The 22,642-nt window shown below is 44.3% G+C and overlaps 1 protein-coding gene across 2 annotated transcripts in view; it reads left to right on the forward strand.

The window, feature by feature from the left end:
* The first annotated feature begins 5,404 nt into the window (after positions 1-5,404).
* The window catches only part of LOC311227014 (uncharacterized protein), a 171,036-nt gene continuing 153,798 nt past the window's right edge, over positions 5,405-22,642 (forward strand). For both annotated transcript variants that reach the window (XM_084312512.1, XM_084312513.1), the window contains exon 1: positions 5,405-5,594. In XM_084312512.1, the coding sequence (XP_084168638.1) occupies positions 5,487-5,594 (108 nt within the window). In that variant the 5' untranslated portion in view covers positions 5,405-5,486. The remainder of the gene's footprint in view (positions 5,595-22,642) is intronic.

Below are 22,642 nucleotides of genomic sequence, written 5' to 3' on the forward strand. Positions count from 1 at the left end.
TCCCTGTAGGCTAATACATAAGTAGGCATACATTTTTGCAGTTGAGCAAAAAATTTGCAGTTGAGTGGGCTATACAGTATGTGCTGTGTTTTTATGTCTTCCATCGAGGACCACCTTGGAAATAAGTGTTTTAATGAATGCTTTTAGGTGATATCCTCAGGAATACAAATTGGTCAAGATCATTTGTTTTTATGATGTGTTTTTAATTTCCAAATACAAATCTAATCAAATAAAAAAAGCAGTTTTTGCAGTTGAGCTACAGGTGTTGTATATTATAGAGCCTTTTCATGCATCTTTATCAAGGGAACCCTTATCCTAATGATTTTTAAAATAATATTATGATGATACGATATGGACCTAGTTGGGTCATCTGTGGCACTTCGTTTCTCAATGGATTTGTCATCTAGGATGGTTAATAAACAAATTTAGCCGGGTGTATTTAAAAAAAAAAAAAAAATGGGACAATTTGTGAGAGACCAAAATCCAAAATGGCTGCCGTGGAAGTTAACTTTTTAATGGTTTGACCTACAATGATGCACAATACATGGTACCATCCCCCTCTCAGTCATGTACCAGCCCCCTCTCAGTCATGTACCAGCCAGCCCCCTCTCAGTCATGTACCAGCCTCCTCTCAGTCATGTATACCAGCCCCCTCTCAGTCCTGTATACCAGCCCCCTCTCAGTCATGTACCAGCCTCCTCTCAGTCATGTATACCAGCCCCCTCTCAGTCATGTATACCAGCCCCCTCTCAGTCATGTACCAGCCCCCTCTCAGTCATGTACCAGCCCCCTCTCAGTCATGTATACCAGCCCCCACTCAGTCATGTACCAGCCCCCTCTCAGTCATGTATACCAGCCCCATCTCAGTCATGTACCAGCCCCCTCTCAGTCATGTACCAGCCCCCTCTCAGTCATGTACCACAGCCCCCTCTCAGTCATGTGCCACCCCCTTTCAGTCATGTACCACAGCCCCATTTCAGTCATGTACCAGCCCCCTCTCAGTCATGTACCACAGCCCCATCTCAGTCATGTACCACAGCCCCATCTCAGTCATGTATACCAGCCCCATCTCAGTCATGTACCAGCCCCCTTTCAGTCATGTACCACAGCCCCCTCTCAGTCCTGTATACCAGCCCCCTCTCAGTCATGTACCAGCCCCCTTTCAGTCATGTACCACAGCCCCCTCTCAGTCATGTACCACAGCCCCCTCTCAGTCATGTACCACACCCCCCTCTCAGTCATGTACCACAGCCCCCTCTCAGTCATGTACCAGCCCCCTCTCAGTCATGTACCACAGCCCCCTCACAGTCATGTGCCACCCCCTTTCAGTCATGTACCACAGCCCCATCTCAGTCATGCACCAGCCCCCTCTCAGTCATGTACCACAGCCCCCTCTCAGTCATGTACCACAGCCCCCTCTCAGTCATGTACCACAGCCCCATCTCAGTCATGTACCACAGCCCCATCTTAGTCATGTATACCAGCCCCCTCTCAGTCATGTACCAGCCCCCTTTCAGTCATGTACCACAGCCCCCTCTCAGTCCTGTATACCAGCCCCCTCTCAGTCATGTACCAGCCCCCTTTCAGTCATGTACCACAGCCCCCTCTCAGTCATGTACAGCCCCCTCTCAGTCATGTACCACAGCCCCCTCTCAGTCATGTACCACAGCCCCATCTCAGTCATGTACCAGCCCCCTTTCAGTCATGTACCACAGCCCCCTCTCAGTCCTGTATACCAGCCCCCTCTCAGTCATGTACCAGCCCCCTTTCAGTCATGTACCACAGCCCCCTCTCAGTCATGTACCACAGCCCCCTCTCAGTCATGTACCACAGCCCCCTCTCAGTCATGTACCACAGCCCCATCTCAGTCATGTACCAGCCCCATTTCAGTCATGTACCACAGCCCCCTCTCAGTCCTGTATACCAGCCCCCTCTCAGTCATGTACCACAGCCCCCTCTCAGTCATGTACCACAGCCCCCTCTCAGTCATGTACCACAGCCCCATCTCAGTCATGTACCAGCCCCCCTCTCAGTCATGTACCTGCACAACTGGCGAGGGGGTGCTTAGTAAGATATGTGATTGGGCCAGTGTCAGTCAGTACCAATGGGCCGCTGTCCCAGCCTAGTAGTGGGCCGGTCGTTGACCAAATAATAATTTTAAAAAAAGTAAAAAAAAATATATATATATATATAAATATATATTTTTTTTTTATAAAATCATGACGGCCCAAATATGTGTCAGCCCACCGGGCAAATGCCCGGTATGCCAGATGGCCAGTCCAGGCCTGGGTTGGGTGATTAGCTGGCTGAGGCCACGCAGATCACAAAACCTATTGAAGGATTTGAAGACGGGTGCATCTTTTTGTTGCATAACCTACTTCCGAACTCTGCATGTGCAGATTGCCCACGGAGTCTCTCTGGATTGTCCAGAGATATGTTCATCAATCTGCGCATGCAGAGTTCGGGAGTAAGTGCGAAAAAGTTACTATAGTTTGGCAGAGAAAGTGCTGATCGATTTGGGATAGGTCCCTCTGTGTTCAGGAGACTCAAACGTATACAAGTCTATTAGATCATGTCTCCAGCACCCCCACAGCCGTAGCTACAACCATTTAAAGGCAAGGCTCTCATCCACATTAATTCATCCCCCCCCCCCCCCCACTCTCTCTTCCATGATTTCAGAATACCGGAATTGTTGCGGCGATGACGCGGGCAAATACTGCGGCATGGTCATGCTGGACCAACAAAAGGCCTTCGGCACTGTCAATCACTCCAGAGAACAGATGGTGGAGGTAAACGGTACTCTATCCCCCCCCTCACAGTGAGCTGTGGTGTTCCACAAGGAAGCATACTAGGACCGCTACTGTTCCTAATTTATGCAAATGAATGTCGTCAGCTTGTGACTGCAACTTGTTCTTGTTCGCAGACGACTCAGCCCTGCTGGTCTCTGACAAGAACAAGTTACAGGTTGAAAAAACCTCAGCTCAGAACTCGGCAGAATCTGCACCTGGCTCGCTGATAACAAACTATCATTACACCTGGGTAAAACAAAGTCCATTCTCTTCGGATCAAATAACAAACTCAGCAAGACCGACGACTTCTCAGTTACAGTGGGTGACAATATTGTCACAAGGAAAGATGAAATTACATACCTAGGGTCCATCCTAGAGGCAAATCTTTCCTGTGACAAAATGGCATCCAATGTAATCAAAAAAGTCAACCAACGAACTAGATTCTTGTACCGGATCTCCTCTGTGGTAAACAAGAATACCCTGAAGACTCTGGCAGGAGCACTCATTCAAGGGTACTACGACTATGCTTGCACCTCATGGTACCAAAGCACCTCAAAGGCGCTAAAAACAAGATTACAAACATCACAAAACAAACTGGTCAGACTACTACTTGACCTTACTCTAGAGCAGGGGTCTCAAACTCGCGGCCCGCGGGATGATATTTTGCGGCCCCCTACTGGACATCAACGTTTAGTGTTAATGCGGCCCGCAAGAGTTGGAAGTTTTATTTATTTTATCACTTGTAGGCTACCATAGCTATTAGCGCAGGCTCATGACAGCAACGTTATGTTAGTGACTTGGTTGAAACGTGATTCCGGAGTGATATCAAGTAAAGTGGAAGCAAATGCATCCTCGCTATCTCTCTCCTCTGCGAGCAGTGCTCTGCATGTCCCGCAGCACTGCCACTGTCTGTGTCTGTGACATCTATACATTTATGACATACCAGATTTGCAAATACAGTACTGTTTGTGATACAAAAAGAGTCCAGAAAAGAGAGTATATATATTTGACGTAGAAACTGTTGGAGGAGGTTGGGTAGGTTGGGTGGGGGGGGCTGTACATTCGAGGTGGTTGGGTGGGGGGGGGGGGGGGGGGGGGTTGGATAGGAGGGGTGGGGGGGGGACACTGTACAAGCAAAACTGTACATTGGAATATTGACAAAACCATACTTGGTCATTTACTGCACATTGGAGGGGGTTGATATAGCTATAAACCTGCATTCCTTCGAATATATCATTAATCAATTAAACTTATATTTACGCGCGCTCGCATTCACTGGGGGCCTACAAATACATTCTTTCATGGGGCCCAGAATCTGGAGCTACACCCCTGTCTGTGTGTACGGGTCTGGTCCAATCACCATTCACCAGGCATGCGTTCTTCATGGGACGGGGTTGCACTCCGTGCCACCCCATGATAAGTACTCGCTATTTGCATATCAATAGCGCCGGTCGTCAGGTGTGTTAAATACGCTCTCAGATACATTCACACCCAACCTGTTGTGAAGACATGTGTTACATTCCATTCGTAGAGGCAATCAGGCACTGTCTCCATGATTATGTATATACTCTCTGTCAGGATATATGGGTAACAGTACTGTATATTTGCATATCATATATGTCACAAATGTAAACAGTATATACCTGTTCTGTATGTCATGTACATGTACATGTCAAAATACTTCCCAAAGGTCAGTGAATACCACGATCACAACACCAGAGGGAGCTCCACAAATCATGTAAAACCCAGATTCGGCACAAACAAGGGACTAAACACGTTTCGCAATTATGCCACAACAATGTGGAACGCCCTACCCAAAGCTGTAAAGGAATGTAAATCACTACCCACCTTCAAAAACACTCTCAAAGAACACCTACGGGAGACTGCAATTCAAAACTGGCCCCTACAAATGTCCTAACCCAGTTGTACAATAAAGACCAAGCATGGCTTTGTCAGTATTCCAATGTACAGCCCCACCCAACCCAACACCTACCCAACCTCCTCCAATGTACAGTTTCCATGTCAAATGTATGTCAGTATTCCAATGTACAGTGTGTCCCCCCCCCTACCCAACCCCCCCCCCCCCCCACCTCCAATGTACAGCCCCACCCCACCTACCCAACCTCCCCCAATGCACAGTTTCTATGTCAAATGTATATACTCTTCTTCTGGATTTTTTTTAGTATCACAAACAGTACTGTATTTGAAAATCTGGTATGTCATAAATGTATAGATGTAGCAGTACTGTCTATCTGTATGTCATGTGTGTCATATGATGAATTGAAAATGGGGGACCCTGATGGAAACAAGACGAAAGTCTTTCTCAGGTCTGCATCCTCTTAACAATTGTATGTATTGAGCTGTACTGTACTGTACCCATTCTGCAATCTGTTAATAAACTTTTCATTCATTCATTCATTCCATCACGGCTCTCGTCCACATCCATTCATTTGACCCCCCGGCCCCCGCAATCTCCTCCCTGATTTCAATGTAACGCGGAAGTGTAGTGGTCTATGCTCAGGACTCCACTTCCCATGTTGCATTTCGAGGGGGGCGTAGTCGCACTTGAACTCGTTCGTTGTTCAGTACAGTAGCCGACGTAGAGGAGAAGCGAATACCGAGGATGATCTGAGCTGTAACAATACAAAGAAACACGTTTATAGCCTAAAAGCGTTACGTTCTTGATAGTTCCAATTGATGATGACTGCAGAGGAAGACGGCGCTTTGCTCTGCTTAATTTATGAGCATTTGAAGGTGAACGGTTACCAGAAAGCTGCAAATGCGCTAAAAAAACACGTCACTCAGGTAAGAGTTATGATTTTGTTTTCAGCATGGATTCAATTAAGTTAGTCAAATCGGTTTAATGTTGTTAGGCACTCTTGTCGACTATTAAATTAAACTCAATTGCAATACTCTTTGTTATGTACGCACACGAATAACATCGCCTAAATGTGATGGTTACCCCAGTGCGTGTGGAATGTAAGTTAGCCTATAGAAGCCCATATGCACGTGTAGTCCATGCATCAGGCCAAAGTACATCGTGTGACATACATGTGGAGTGGGGGGCTGCATGGCCGTAAACAACCACTGAAGGCCTAGTCTGCTGCTGTGTTTTTGACTCGAGTTGAATAATAAAAAAAAACATTTCAAACACATAATGCAATGCTACTTCAATGTTGTTATTACATTTTTTTTATGAGTAATTTTTTTTTTATATATATATTCCTGCCCAATTTGAGTGCTTTGATATTATATTATATAATCAAGATATTCAGGATATGCAACGTCCCATTTCATGGTGAGAGTTCAGATCAGAGTATGTACTGAGCTGTGTTCAAATGTATGTGGTTTGATTGATTGATTGAAAACTTTATTAACAGATTGCAGAATGGGTACAGTACAGCTCAATCCATACAATTTGTTAAGGGGATGCAGACCAGAGAAAGACTTTCGTCTTGTTTACATCAGGGTCCCCCAGGATTGTACATCACCTTTTATTTGGCCATTGTTTCAAAAGATAACAAAACCTTAGGCTTTATGAATGAAGCCTATATGATGCCGAGTCCTGAGTTATCCTAGGCCTAGTTCAAATTTAAGAACATTTAAAAACCACGATTTCGCAGTAGCTGCAAACCTTGTACGTGTATGCATGAATTAATAATTTCATACACACACTGCCATGCCCCCTTGTGCGCCTTTTTTGGTTATAGGCCACAAATTTTTTGCCAATCTGGCATGAACAGTTGATTGGCTGTCCTTTTGGTTTATGGCCAACCTTTCCACAAAATCTGGAACAATAGCAACAAAAAAAGTCTGTGATCCATTTGGAAGTTATGCCTTTTTTTGGTTTGGTCACTCCCATTGCCACGCCCCCTTTAGCAAATTCGCATGATGCATGAACACACACACACTTTTTCAGCCTCCTGACCTGTGGCCTAGAAGGTGTGGAATTTTGTGAACCGACCTACTGACTGACAGTGACAGGTTTTCAGTCAGGCCTAGTCAGTAGTGATGGGAATTCCGGCTCTTTTTTTGGCTCGGCTCCCAAGCAGCCCCTCAGATTCTTTGTTGCTTCAATTAATTCATTACCAAAAGATATGTAATATTATGTGTAAAATGAATTACTAATATAAAAATTATATCAAATGTTTATCATTATAGCTTTATTTACATATTCAACTCAACATGAAGCAGAGTGCTACAAAAAATTGTGTCATAGCCTTTTGCAAAAACGGGCTGATAGAGCTCTGGGTTGTTGTAGGTCCATGTGGTTGTGGTGGTCTTCTACACTACTGGATGACTGGCTCTTCGGTTCAAATAACAAACTCAGCAAGACCGACGGCTTCTCAGTTACAGTGGGTGACAATATTGTCACAAGGAAAGATGAAATTACCTACCTGGGTTCCATCCTAGAGGTTAATCTTTCCTGTGACAAAATGGCATCCAATGTAATAAAAAAAGTCAACCAACAAACTCTATTTTTGTACCGGATCTCCTCTCTGGTAAACAAGAATACCCTGAAGACTCTGGCAGGAGCACTCATTCAAGGGTACTATGACTATGCTTGCACCTCATGGTACCAAAGCACCTCAAAGGCACTAAAAACAAAATTACAAACATCTCAAAACAAACTAGTCCGACTACTGCTTGACCTGACTCCTAGAACCCACCTCACCCCTGCACACTTTGACAACCTAGGATGGCTTAGAGTAGACGACAGAGTACAGCAACTTGCAATGGGCCTGGTCTACAAGATACACTACACGACCAAGGTACCCATGTACATGTCAAAATACTTCCCAAAGATCAGTGAGTACTACGATCACAACACCAGAGGGAGCTCCACAAATCATGTTAAACCCAGATTCGGCTCAAACAAGGGACTAAACACGTTTAGCAATTATGCCACATCAATGTGGAACGCCCTACCCAAAGCTGTAAAGGAATGTGAATCACTACCCACTTTCAAAAACACTCTCAAAGAACACCTACGGGAGACTGGCCCCTACAAATGTCCTAAACCAGTTATACAGTAAATGACCATGTATGGCTTTTTTCAGTATTCCAATGTACAGTGTACACTGTACAGTGTCCCCCACCAACCCACCCCCTACCCAACCCCCCCCACCCACCTCCAATGTACAGTCACCCACCCAACCCCACCCCACCTACCCAACCTCCTCCAATGTACAGTTTCCACGTCAAATGTATATACACTCTTTTCTGGACACTTTTTGTATCACAAACAGTACTGTATTTGCAAATCTGGTATGTCATAAATGTATAGATGTAGCAGTACTGTCTATCTGTATGTTGTGTGTGTAGGAATGGGTACCTTTCACATTTGAACCGATACCGGTACCTATACCGGTACCCAACGGTACCTTTTTTCGGTACTAATAAGTCTCTAAAAATGTTATCTACCTACCTCAGTTGTAAAAAAAAATTCCAAACTTAATATTTAATAAATAAATAATGTATTATTATTACATTATTATTATTTACATCTTACTGATGTAAAGTATTTTACAACTGATTAAACAAACAAACAAACAATCTAGCAGCAATGAACTACTCTGCTGCTGATTGAGTATTCTAGCAGTTATTTTTGCTCCTCCCCCGCTTTGGAGAAGACCCGCTCTGCGGTGTGTGTGTGGCTTGTTTACCAACGTCACATCCTCTACTCTTCTGTCCTGACTCTGAGTTGTGCCGGCTTGCACTGTAGCCCTAGGAGATAACGTTATGTCCGACGATTAGCTTAGCTAACTTTAGCTTAAGAACTTTAAACAGGTTACAAATATGTGAAACTATGAAAGGAGTAAGCCGACCGCTAAAAACAAAACCCACCGCGGCAGTGCGAGCACATAGCAAAAGACATTTCGAGAGGAGTGGAAGTTTGGAGATAGACAGTAGTGTTTCAAGAGACTGGCTACAGTAATATGATGCTGGGCTGTAGTGATCAGTTGTTCCGTGTGGCGCAAGTATGTAAAAACAGAACAACACGTTTGTCATCTGTAGTAAATAAATGAAGCCGGAATCCATTCGTGACCATGAACAGAGCCAGTGTCCCATTGTGTCCCGGATTCAATCTCCTCTCCTCTAAAGATGTTCCGTGGCTCGGCTAACAGCCATGTCAGACAGAGCAGATGTGGAAACTGAGCTACACTTTCTAACAACCTGCCCACTACCAAGATAGATATCAGAGACATATACTCCCCAGTCCCCATGAATTGCAAATGTGACGGATCATATTGGTCTGCGTTCTGTTTGATGTTAAATGAGAATGTCCCGAGGGGGAGTCGAACAGGGGGCTCCCGCGTCCGCGGGCGACGACACAGGCCGCTGCACTAAGAAGTGAATTCACTCCTAACTACCGTACCTATGCGTCTGTTAACCCTGTTATGAGGAAGTGAGTTTAACTTACCAGCCCGCACTGCCACAGTCACTTGTCAACACCCCTGTTTCCGTGACTGTGGACATACCCACGGGCTTCCCCGTTACACTCACGCCCCTCAGGACATCCGGGTCACGGCACCACTGTGACGGATCATATTGGTCTGCGTTGTGTTTGATGTTAAATGAGAATGTCCCGAGGGGGAGTCGAACAGGGGGCTCCCGCGTCCGCGGGCGACGACACAGGCCGCTGCACTAAGAAGTGAATTCACTCCTAACTACCGTACCTATGCGTCTGTTAACCCTGTTATGAGGAAGTGAGTTTAACTTACCAGCCCGCACTGCCACAGTCACTCGTAGAGCTGCCGCGGTATTGATGTTTTCCTTACCGCACAAATTTGCAAAATATTTCCTACCGCAGCGGTTACAAACGCACACAAAAAATAAAAATAAAAAGTTTGAATGCATTTTTTTTTTTAGTAGTAGTCTACTCTTTATAGCATATAGCCTGCCTCTAGTCTAAATGTCTATCTTTAGAGGATGACTTTGCAGCATGAATATTGTTTGGGATTCGGCAAGCACGCATTAGTTTCAAGTTCAAGTTTCTTTAATAGTTGTCATACAGAAGTACAGAATACTTTTGTACAAAATGCTTCTTACTGTTGCGCTCCAGAGACTGTGCATGACAAGATAAGTATGAAATAAAAACATAGTAAAAATTAGAAGAAAAAAAAGAGGTCACAGTGTTCAGTTTAGACATATGTACAATGTTCGTAGACGTAGTTACCATACAATATACAATACTGTGCAGTGTACTAATATACAATACTATATAGTGCAAGGCATAAATGGACGAGGTGCAGTTTAGGTACAATTCACAGTAGGTGTACGAGTTGTAGTGCAAATCCTTTATCAATAAATATAAAGTGTAAGTGTGTTTGTGTGATCTAAAGTGTGGAGAGTGGGTGCTGCAGTGTGTTGTTTGTTTGAGTGAGTGTGTGTGTGCGTGTGGGTGTGTGTGCTGTGTGCATTTGATGGTTGTTGCATAGTGATTATTGTTCGTTTAGCGATTATTGTTCGTTTAGCAGCCTGATGGCCTGGGGATAGAAGCTCCTTCTGAGTCTTTCTGTGCTCGCCATAAGACTCCGGTATCGCTTGCCTGACGGCAGCAGTTCAAAGAGGCAGTTGTTCGGGTGGCTCGAGTCCTTAATAATTCTCTTAGCCTTCCCCTTGCACCGCTTGTTGTAAATGTTCTGGAGGGTGGGAAGCCCCCCTCTAATTGTGCGTTCGGCTGAACGTGTCACTCTTTGTAGTCTGCTACGGTCTTGTGCAGTGCTATTCCCAAACCAGGAGGTGATGTTGCCGGTCAGGATGCTCTCTATTGTACATGAGTAGAAGTTCCTAAGGATCTTCTGACTGACTTGGAACTTCCTTAGGCGCCTGAGGAAGTAGAGGCGTTGTCGTGCCTTCTTCACAACACTGTCAATGTGTGTGGTCCATGTCAAGTCCTCGGATATGTGGGCTCCGAGGTACTTGAAACTGTTCACTCTCTCAACTGGTGCCCCGTCGATGCTGAGGGGGCTGTAGTCCTTGACCCCCGACCTCCTGAAGTCCACAATCATCTCTTTTGTTTTGCTGACGTTCAGGGAGAGGCAGTTCTCCTGACACCACTGTGACAGGTTCTCTACCTCTTCCAGGTAGGCCCTTTCGTCGTTGGCAGAGATCAGGCCCACCACTACTGTGTCATCAGCAAATTTGATGATGGTGTTGTTGTTCCGCTGTGCTACGCAGTCATGTGTGTACAGGGAGTAGAGGAGGGGGCTCAGAACACAGCCCTGGGGGGCCCCTATGTTGAGCGTGATGGATGAGGAGGTGCAGTTGCCGGCTCTTACCACCTGGGGTCTGCCCGTCAGGAAGTCCAGGACCCACTGGCACAGGTCATAGTTCAAGCCCAGGTCCCTGAGCTTGGCTATGAGTTTGGAGGGGACTATGGTATTGAATGCTGAGCTGTAGTCGATGAACAGCATTCTCACATAGTTCCCCTTCCTCTTGTCCAGATGTGATGCTGCTGTGTGCAGCACATGGGCTATGGCGTCCTCCGTGGACCTGTTGGGGCGATATGCAAATTGCAGAGGGTCCAGGTTGATGGGGAGGGAGGAACAGATGTAGCCCTTCACTAGCTTCTCAAAGCACTTCATGGCTATGGAGGTGAGGGCTACAGGGCGGTAGTCGTTGAGGCAAGCGGGCGTAGATTTTTTGGGTACAGGGATGATGGTGGACTTCTTCAGACAGGTGGGGATGACGGCCTGTTCCAAGGACAGGTTGAAGATGTCAGTGAATACCGGGGCCAGTTGGTCGGCACAGACTTTTAGGACGCGGCCGGGGATGCCGTCCGGTCCTGCTGCCTTCCTGATATCCACTTTTTTAAAGATCCGTCTCACCTCATGCTCTGTTACCCTGAACACTGAGTCTCCATCAGCAGACCCCCCCCCCCCATTGCCGTGGTTTGTAGGCTGGTGTTGTTATTCACAGCCTCAAACCTCGCATAGAAGGAGTTGAGATCATTTGCTAAGGAGATGTCACTGTTCAGTTTGAGGGGGGTTCCTTTGTAGTCTGTCATTGTTCTGAGGCCCTGCCACATGCCTCTAGAGTCAGCCTGTTCAAACTGAAGTTCAACTTTATCCCTGTAACGCCGTTTTGCCTCTATTACTGCTCTCCTGACGTTGTATCTTGCCATCTTGTGTTCTTCCATGTTGCCTGTCACCAGCCCGGTGTTGTATGCTGATGTGCGCACTTTCAGAGCCTCACGGACGGATTTGTCTACCCAGGGCTTTTGGTTTGGGTAGATATTAATTTTGGTGGTGGGGATTATTACTTCTACCTGAGTACAGACATAGTCAATCACCGTTTCGGTGTATTCGTTAATATTGGCTGTGTTATCACGGAGTACACTCCATTCTGTGCTTCCCAGCACTGCTTGGAGTGACTCTACTGACGTCACGGTCCAACGCTTAACCTCTCGCGAGACCACCGGCGTTCGCTTGAGACACTGTTTGTACTTAGGCAAAAGAAAAATTGCAGCGTGATCGCTTTTACCGAATGGACTAAGAGCCTGTGACTTGTACCCATTCTTAAATTGCGAGTATACATGGTCTAATATGTTCTCGCCTCTGGTGGGACAGGTCACATGCTGATAGAAATTCGGCAGCACCTAGTTAGTTATTGAAAGTGAAACACGGATTAGAAGTTTCCCCTCTGGTCGTGCGCAGTTCACTCGGTGTCGCGGGCAGGGGTGGTTACCCCTAACCCCCCCGACCCTTTCTTATTATTATTACTATAAAGTTACTACTTTATAATAAAGGCATTCGTTTTGTGGCATTAACATTATATAGTTATACGTTCAATAACATCAGCGTATTTACCGGACCATAGCAAGGCAAGCAATACTCTATTCATATCTCAGTTCCTTTCTTTGCTCAGAGTGTGCTGAGTTGTCCCATTCTGCGGTCTGTTAATAAAGTTTTCAATCAGACAAGTGTATAGAACGAAGGGCTTTTATTATAACATTCGTTGCAGACAGTAAAATCATTATGTCTCGTTTAGTACTCCTGAGGAGCGATGGTAGTCCACTCCGGCGGAGAGTTAAAGCTAACGTTATTAGCCGTGTTGTGATGAGCTGACATTCAGGACGTAAAAGCACTGCATGACGCTACAACGTGTGGCGCGTCTCTCTTCTGACCAATCAGTGGTCTGCAATGTTTCACGTGACTTTTCTGGTACCCAATAGGGTCGCTTGGAACCTCGATAGAGGAGTAGGGTATATCTGCAGAGCCGCAAGCCCAACGAGAGGAGGGTAATTTATTATTATTATTATAAAAAACAGCTGTGACGCGGTATTCAGCCTACTCTGCGGTGGCCGTGATGTAACAGCGATACCGCGGTAATCGCGGCAGCTCTAGTCACTCGTCAACACCCCTGTTTCAGTGACTGTGGACATACCCATTGGCTTCCCCGTTACACAAACACCCAAAGAGAGTTTGAAAACATGTATTGTGCCTTAATGTGCGGTTTCGTTTTTGCGGTCAACAAAACGTGACGTCATCTGATTTTTTTGGCGCATTGTACCGAAAATTGGCACCGTTGGATCTCACGTGAATCGATACACGGTAGTACCGACGTGTTTCGGTCGGTACCCTTAAAAGTACCGAATTCGGTACCCATCCCTATGTGTGTGTCATATATGTTATGATGAATTGAAAATGGGGGACCCTGATGTAAACAAGACGAAAGTCTTTCTCTGGTCTGCATCCCCTTAACAATTGTATGTATTGAGCTGTACTGTACTGTACCCATTCTGCAATCTGTTAATAAACTTTTCAATCAATCAATGATGCTGTAGAGCAGTGGTCACCAACCTTTTTAAGCCCAAGATTAGAGCTGCCGCGGTATTGATATTTTCCTTACCGCACGAATTTGCGAAATATTTCCTACCGCCGCGGTAATTACTGCACAGTGCGCACAAAAAAAAAAAAAAGTTTGAATGCATTTTTTTTTTTTTTAGTAGTCTACTCTTATAGCCTGCCTCTAGTCTAATGGCGCTTTTCCACTGCATAGTACCTACTCGACTCGACCCGCTTTAGGCACCTGGTACTTCGTTCCTTTTCCACTGCAGCCAGGTACTACTCCGTTTGTCTCCGTGTGGGAATGCAGGCGGGGCCGCTCGCTTGTGTACACTGAAAGCTCCGTGGGCATAGATGTCCGAGGGCTTGCAGCAAGCCAGAGTTTAACACAGTTTCAATCAATCAATCAATCAATAACAACATTAACCAGACTCTCGTTGCGTCTATTCTGCCAAAGCTAACGTTACCTCTCATTGTGTATCCTACCAAGCAAACCCGGGTTTAACGTTACCTCTCGTGTATATCGGCTGACGGTAGTATTAACAACAACAAACTTAACACATCAGCGATCTTGTTGTGACACTAAACTCTCCGCTCGGTGGTAAATTGGGTTGATGTCGGTTTTGTTTCATCAATAAATAAGGCAGAATACACAGTGAATCCATTCTTTTTTGTTTATTGCTTGGTTCTGTCGCAAACAAATCCTGAACGAAATGCATCCTTAGCGAGGCAGTAAAGATGGCGGCGCCGCCGCGCCGGCGTTCTGTTTTTGTTCAGACTGAGGCTACAAAGTGTGACGCGTCTCTCTTCTGACCAGTCAGTGGTCTGCAATGTTTCACATGACTTTTCTGGTACCACTCAGGCCATGTGAGCGGATCGGAGCGTGAGCGGCGCGGGGCGCGGAGCGGGCGGTTTTGACGTGAGCGAGGAGTGGGTTTTAAAATGGGTCGGCGCGACGTCCGGAGCGAGAGTTCTCCTCCGCTCCAATCCACTCCAGGTCGCTCACAGTGGTTTAACACTGTTGATGTAATATACATGCAGTACAATGCCAAAGCAACAGATGGCGATGTACAAACATGAAGGCCATTTTCAACCAATGAGAAGGGTGAACCTGTGATATCCGGTTCAGGCTTTGTCACTGTAGAGACGCCCACACTCACTCCTGATAGAAAACGTATCGACGCCATTGTTGTTGACGTTAGCTTACATGCTAACGTTAATGGCAGCGACCATAGCATTGTGGCTCGGCTAGCCTATCATCGCTTAATAGAGCTAGTGGATGGATAAACAACGTTATTTAACATTGCAGAATGGGTACAATTACAATGCGGCTCAATACAAACAATTGTTAAGGGGCCCAGGGGGTGTAGACTGTTGTAGTTTGAGCTGATTTACACCATGCTCCAAAAAAAAAAAAAATCTGCCGAGCGATCTGGCGCGGGGCTCGATTCAAGGTGAGCGGGGAGCGAGCGGAGAGCGACTTGGGGGCGGGGTCAACATGATCGATTAGCGGAGCGGACCAAGCTTTAAAGAGCGAAGAGCGGATTTCTCGGCCGCGCCGATCCGCTCACGTGGCCTGGTACCACTTCTACCCAATAGGGTCGCTTGGAACCGAGTAGGGTATATCTGCAGAGCCGCAAGCCAACTTTATTATTATGATAAAAAACAGCGGTGACGCGGTATTCAGCCTAACTCTGCGGTGAGCGTGATGCAACAGCGATACCGCGGTAATGCGGTTATCGCGGCAGCTCTACCCAAGATCACTTTTTCTTTTTTTGGTGAAGGCAAGATCTACCTATTGAAGCGTTGAGAGAAAAAGACAGCCAAGATTGTACTTTAAACTAAATGACTTTTATTTGCCTGCATTCTAATTACATGCAATGCTTTGGTCCAACATTAAAACGTCAAAGTAGAACTATTATGTACTTTCTCAGTCAGTGCTAAGTGCAGTCATCTTATGCAGCATCACTTTTCACATCAAAACAAAAGTAGAACTGTTATGTGGACTTTCTCATATTATTAACATTGACAAACATATTTACAATTAGGGATGCACGATAATTATCGGGCCGATAATTATCGGGCCGATAATTATCGGGCCGATATCAGCAATTATGACGTCATCCCGATAAACTCGATAACGTTATTAATAGCTCCGATAATATAATATATTTTTTGGTAAAAAAAAATGCGGTGTGGGTGAATTGGAATGAAGTGCGTTTGTTTTGACTAAAGGCTCCTCCCGTTTTGTCAGTACTGTGCTACGACTGACAGCGTGTGGTTTAGGAACAGGGCGTTTTACACAAATCCAGCGCTCCCTTACTTGGCTGTGACGTAGCCACGCAAGTTAACAACAAAGATGGCCGCGCCGGTACTCAGAGTTTCAGAGTAAAAAGATCGCTTGCTATTTGTAATAAATGCAATGCAGACGTTCCAGAAGGAGGGAAAAGGGCAACAACTTGCAATACATCCAGCCCGACGGGTCATCTGCGGCATCACCACCGCCACGACGGACAGACAGACCGGTGCATGCAGTTCAGCGTCGCGGAGCGTCGCGGAGCTCCACTTCAACCAGCATCGGGAGATCCAGCAGCTTGTCGATGTGCTAATAGCCTCAGCAAGCTAACGTTAGCTGGCTCCAGCAGCTTGTCGATCTGCTGGAGCCAGCTAACGTTAGGTTGCTGAGGCTATTAGCACATCGACAAACTGCTGGATCTCCCGAATGCTAACGTTAGCTTGACTGGTTGCTGGCTAACTAATGAAGCTACTCGTCCCGGGAGATAACGGCGTTGCCTGGCTGGTTGTTGGCTAACTAATGTAGCTACTCGTCCCGTGAGATAACGGCGCTGCCTGGCTGGTTGCCCTTCTGTCAAACTTCTTTAATTTAGCAAACGATGCTAATGATGGTGATGCCGCAGGTGACCCGTTGTTGTGGTGGTGATGTGTCCACTCAAAGCCTCTTTATCAAGGCTCCGCTTTGAAAAAAGAAGAACAAAAAGCTTCGAGTGTCTTAGGTTGGATGCACCACAAGCTGTTGACGGATTGTGAATTTTCATTTGGAAAAATAAATATGGTCACTTTATCAGTCAAAACTGTTGTCTTGGCTTTTGTTTCTGTTGTCTGGTTAGGTCACATTTAAGTTGGTGTTAAGTTATTGTCCTGGGAAGTCTTTTTATGTATTATTATTGTATTGTGATATGTTTTGTTTCATGTTAAAAAAAAAAAAATTATAAAAAAAAATATATACATTAAAAATGTTTTATAATACAATAAATATCGGTTATCGATATCGGTTATCGGCTTGAGGAGCATAAATGTATCGGTATCGGTGTCAAAAAAGCAATATCGTGCATCCCTATTTACAATTAGCATTTTATAAAGTAGAACTGTAATGTGTACTTTCTCAGTCAGTGCTAAGTGCAGCATCACTTTTCACATCAGAACAAAAGTAGAACTGTAATGTGGACTTTCTCATATTATTAACATTGACAAACATATTTACAATTAGCATTTTATAAAGTAGAACTGTAATGTGTACTTTCTCAGTCAGTGCTAAGTGCATCATCACTTTTCAGTTTTCACATCAAAACAAAAGTAGAACTGTAATGTGGACTCTCAGGGTAAGATCTAAAAAAAGTTTTTTTTTATTTTTTATTTTTTATTTTCATGGAAAGATCTACAGGGACAGTCTCAAAGATCGACCAGTCGATCAAGATCGACGGGTTGGTGACCATTGCTGTAGAGACTGGCTGATAGAGCTCTGGGTTGTAGGTCCATGTGGTTGTGGTGGTCTTCTACACTACTGGATGGTGCTGTAGACTGTAGAGACTGTAGAGACTGTACTGGCTGATAGAGCTCTGGGTTGTAGGTCCATGTGGTTGTGGTGGTCTTCTAATCTACACTACTGGATGATGCTGTAGAGACTGGCTGATAGAGCTCTGGGTTGTAGGTCCATGTGGTTGTGGTGGTCTTCTAATCTACACTACTGGACGACGCTGTAGAGACTGGCTGATAGAGCTCTGGGTTGTAGGTCCATGTGGTTGTGGTGGTCTTCTAATCTACACTACTGGACGACGCTGTAGAGACTGATTTTTTATTTTATTAGGGATCCCCATTAGCTGGTGCGATAGCAACCAGCTAGTCTTCCTGGGGTCCACACCCAAAAAAACATACAAAAACAATCACTATTGCAAAAAACAAAATTATTAAAAGTCAGTACACACAATGCACCTACTGTAACAATTAATATAGCTAAAATTACATTAGTGTAAAACAAAACAAAAAATTACTTTACAGTGTTAAAAACTATTTAAAAACTATTTAAGATTATTTTTAAAAGTGAATCTACTGTAAATGCAGCAGAGGTTCCGAGGCAGGCCATTCCACAGAGTTAATGCTCTAAAAATAAAAGATCTCCCCAAAGCGCTGGTTCTAGGACCTGGCAATTCAAGCTGCCCACTACTGGAACCTCGTGTAATGCTCGTGCACAGTATTACTAAAAACAATCTGATTATGTATAAAAACAGGAGTTTTACTGCTCATGACCAACTTGAACAGCACAAGTATATTAAAAGACAATCTATTTTCAACGTTAAGCCAAGAGAGGCGGGCATGCATACGGCTCACATTAGACCTTAGTGAGCAGCCCAGTACCAACCGTGCTGCCCTGTTCTGGACCACCTGGAGCTTCCTGGCTGATAGATCTCTGGGTTGTAGGTCCATGTGGTTGTGGTGGTCTACAGTACTGTACTGGACGACGCTGTAGAGACTGGCTCAATGGTTCATAGAGTTGGTTGATTGATTGATTGATTGATTGAACATTTTATTAACAGATTGCAGAATGGGTACAATACAGTACAGCTCAATACACACAATTGTTAAGGGGAAGACTTTCAGAGAAAGACTTTCGTCTTGTTTACATCAGGGTAGAGCCATATGAAATCCGCGTTCACGGAATCTCGGAATTGACCAATAAAAATGGAATCAACTGCAAAATGTGGAATATTGCAGAATTTGGCCTAATCTGGACTGAAATTCCGTTTTTGGGTGGAACGTTTGGTGCAAAGCAAACATGACCGGGCAGGCGGGGACGCTACAGCGGGTTACACACAACACGCAGCAGTGCTCAAGCGTCTGGCTGCTTTGATGTTAACGCCGTCAAGAAGCTAAGAAATTCCGCAATAAGCCCTTAATTCAGAGCAGAACAGTATCCTAATGACTTTTATGCCTCCGGCGATAAGGTGTTTTGCAAATTCTGTCAACGTTCCGTGGACTGGACCCGCAAAAACACGTGCGACACTATTGTGATTAAATAGCTAGCTATGTAACGTTAGGACATAGGACTATAGATGGAAATGATAGCTTCTAGCTAAATCTGGTGCACCCATCCATTTGTTTAATGCAAACGATTGTCATTACACTCAGGGTTCGAAATTAACGGGGGCTTGGGGCAAAATGCCCTCGAAAATTTACCAAATGCCCTCGAAAATCAGTTAAGGGGGGCAAAAAAAGCCCCAGACAGTTTACTAATTATATATATAATTATATATATGCTCTACAGTGCGAGCATTTCCCTCGTATTGCCCCTAATAATATGTGTGTGCAAACCGGAAAAATCATTTACTTGCAGTGTGTGCGAGACAGACGAGTGATTGTGAAGATTACAAAACAGCTCCGCTGTTAATAGTTCAGATTGAAACTGGACTGAAATTCAGTTTTTGGGTGGAATGTTTGTTCCAAGGAGGAGGGAGGCGGGGCCCGCTGCGTGTTACAGGCACTTGAGAGGTGCTGCGAACACAGAGAGAGCGCTCTGCTCTCATCAAGCATTACACTGCTATCTTAACGTTAGCAAGCTAAGCATCTGCATAGCGCGACCTGTGTAACGTTAAGTAACTTGTGTTCGGCGGGGAAAGACCATTCCATTTGTAACACAACTCCAAAAGAATAACATCCAAATCCGATCCCGATGCGCATTTCCTTCATTCCACAGCGCTGAGCGTGCAACGTATTTCATTGATCGATCTGGCCAGAGCCTATACCAGGGTTTCCGTTAGAAAAAATTGTTGCCGGTCTCCGTGACCTGCAAGATTTCAATCTACCGGACAAATGAGATTAATTCCGGTCATAGTTTATTGAGCTTTAAAACAATTTATAGGCAGACTATATAAAGAATGTCATCCTCAAGGCATGTAGATTTATAATATTATTATTTAAAACTAGGCTACTTTTGCGTATACAGTCATTAATATATTCCAAATAAAATAAGTCCCTCGATACTCCGTGCTGCTGCTGACTTGAAATAAAATAGACCGCGTATGTGGGCAGTCGGTCCGACACTAAACAGCAGTCTGTTATAATCACATTTTTATGAGCTAACGAATTCCGTTATATTGGACATTTGTATTAATTATATCAAGCGAAGAACTGAGAAATTTTGCAGAGAGAGACGGCAACGTTATCGTGGCCGGGTTTGCGTGATGTATTTCTCCACCTCCCAACGACTTGGTGCTGGTCATAATGTCCGGTGAAAACAACTCCCTCCAAGCACAACTTGATCACCCGAACCGTACCAAAACAGGCCAAAATTAAATAGCCCATGCGACGAACGATTCATTACATTCGTTTCATCGTTGCTCCACCAAGCAGCTGGTCCAACAATGAAAGCTGTTATCAGCGCGAGCCGGCAGCAGTTAGTTTGCAAGAAGCATCCAGCTGCAGACCCGCAGAGCAGCTTTCCAGGTCTGGGGACCGCACTGTGCCAGCAAAGCTGGTGGGTTATGTGGGTCTGCAGCTGCATGCCTTCCGCAAATCCAGCAGCAAGCTCTCGCTGAGCGAAGCAACGACAACAAACGCAATGATTGTTTCGTTCACCCAACTCCAGCCCATCCAAATACAATTCAAATAATCAAACTGTGCCCAGAGGGAACTATTTTCACCGGACACTATGACCGGAGAGATTAAATATGTCGGACTTCAACAGATTTTGCCGGCCAAATACCGGTAATTACCGGCTAACGGAAACGCTGGCCTATACTCACAAACGTTGCGTGTGTGGGGTTTTTCATCAATTTGAAACAAGCCTCTTGACTGTTGGAATTAGGGATGTTAAAAATAAAATATCTAATAATATTATTCAATATTAGACATTCATTGATCCAGAGGCAACCGGTTATTATATCAAGACAACAACACAACTTGCCCTCACTCAGGGACAATAATATTTAATCTATTTAGATAGAGTATGTATGTATTATTTACAGATAATTGAAGGTACCTCAAAACATGAAACCAAGCCATGATGTCACACATCGTGTGCGTGTGTGTGTGTTACTTGAACAATTGTCACTGTGCTCCTAAATTTCTGTGTGCTCCTAAATTTGTATTTAGATTTTATTTATTAACATTTTATTTAGGAGCACATGTGCTCCTTGGGAAAAATTTAGCGTAGAGCCCTATATATGGAGACATTATTGTCATTAACATTACGTTATCAAACATAGGGACGAAGACTGTAAAAAAAAGTGTCAAGAATGTTTTTTTATGTTAATTTTCATTATAAAAATGTTGTGCCCCCGAAATACAAAAAAAGCCCCCGAAAAGCAATTAAGGGGGGCAAAAAAAGCCCTTGAAAAAAAATGTTAATTTCTAACCCTGCATTACACACTGTCCTTTATAAACTAAATAAACTTAAATAGCTATGTAATGTTACAGTACATAGGACTATAGATGGAAATGATAGCTTCTAGCTAAATCTAGTGCACCCATCCATTTGTTTAATGCAAACGATTGTCATTATACACTGCCCTTTATAAACGAAATAAACTTAAATAGCTATGAAACGTTACAGTACATAGGACTATAGATGGAAATGATAGCTTCTAGCTAAATCTAGTGCACTCATCCATTTGTTTAATGCAAACAATTGTCATTATACACTGTCCTTTTATAAACGAAATAAACTAAAGGTGCCTAAATTATGCATTACTATATTGCATCACAATATAATAGATGATATAGCTAGGCTACTGACATTGTCATTGTGATAATGTCAGTAGTAGCTGGCTGTATCTATTGTTTACACTTGAAATGTGTATTTTTATTTTGTCAATATTATTTGAAAAATATTGTGTAAAATTTAACTGTATTTCTGAGTTGCAGCACTTAAAAACATTAAATGGACTGTTATATCTTATTCAATTGTGGAAATTTATTCATTCCCACTTATTAGACACTATTTCTGATGGTAAAATGAGCATAAAAAGCAAAATACAGAATTCTGAAATATTAAAATGGAAAAAACTGAATTTGGGAAAAAATTTGATGGAATTTGGAAAATAATAAAACTGATTTCATATGGCTCTACATCAGGGTCCCCCATTTTCAATTCATCATAACATATATGACATACATGACATACAGATGGACAGTACTGCTACATCTAGAGCTCTGGGTTGTAGGTCTAGGTGGTTGTGGTGGTCTACCAGGGGCGTAATTATGGGGGGGGACATGGGGGACATGTCCCCTGCATGGTTTCAGAAGGCAGTTATTGTCCCCCACACTTTTTTACCGTCCAAAACAATGTTACACGATAATAAACGGAGACGCGACGCGGCACTAGGACCATACGGAAAACGGCTGCTTGTTCCCTCTCTGAGCTCGTGAAACCAGCCGCGTCACCGCAGGAAACTACTGTGATTGGACGTTTATGCGCCTTGTGGAATGTGGGACTTGTAGTTTCTGTAATCTTCACTTGCACACTGCAAGTAAATTATTTTTCCGGTTCGCACATACACATATTATTAGGGGCAAATACGAGTGAAATGCTCGCACTGTAGAGCATATATATAATTAGTAAACTGTCGGGGGCTTTTCTTGCCCCCCTTGTCTGATTTTCGAGGGCATTTCAGGGCAGTACAGTGCAATATATATGTTGCACGTGCGACACTGACGTCAGTCTGTGCGATGAAAGGTTTGACTTCAATAGCACTGGTGCGATGGCCCGCGATGGCCCGCTATCCACTTGGTACTTGTAGTCTTGTGCGATTAAATACAATGTCCCTT

The sequence above is a fragment of the Notolepis coatsorum genome (assembly GCF_963971535.1).
Source record: "Notolepis coatsorum genome assembly, chromosome: 4".
Classification (NCBI taxonomy): Eukaryota; Metazoa; Chordata; class Actinopteri; order Aulopiformes; family Paralepididae; genus Notolepis; species Notolepis coatsorum.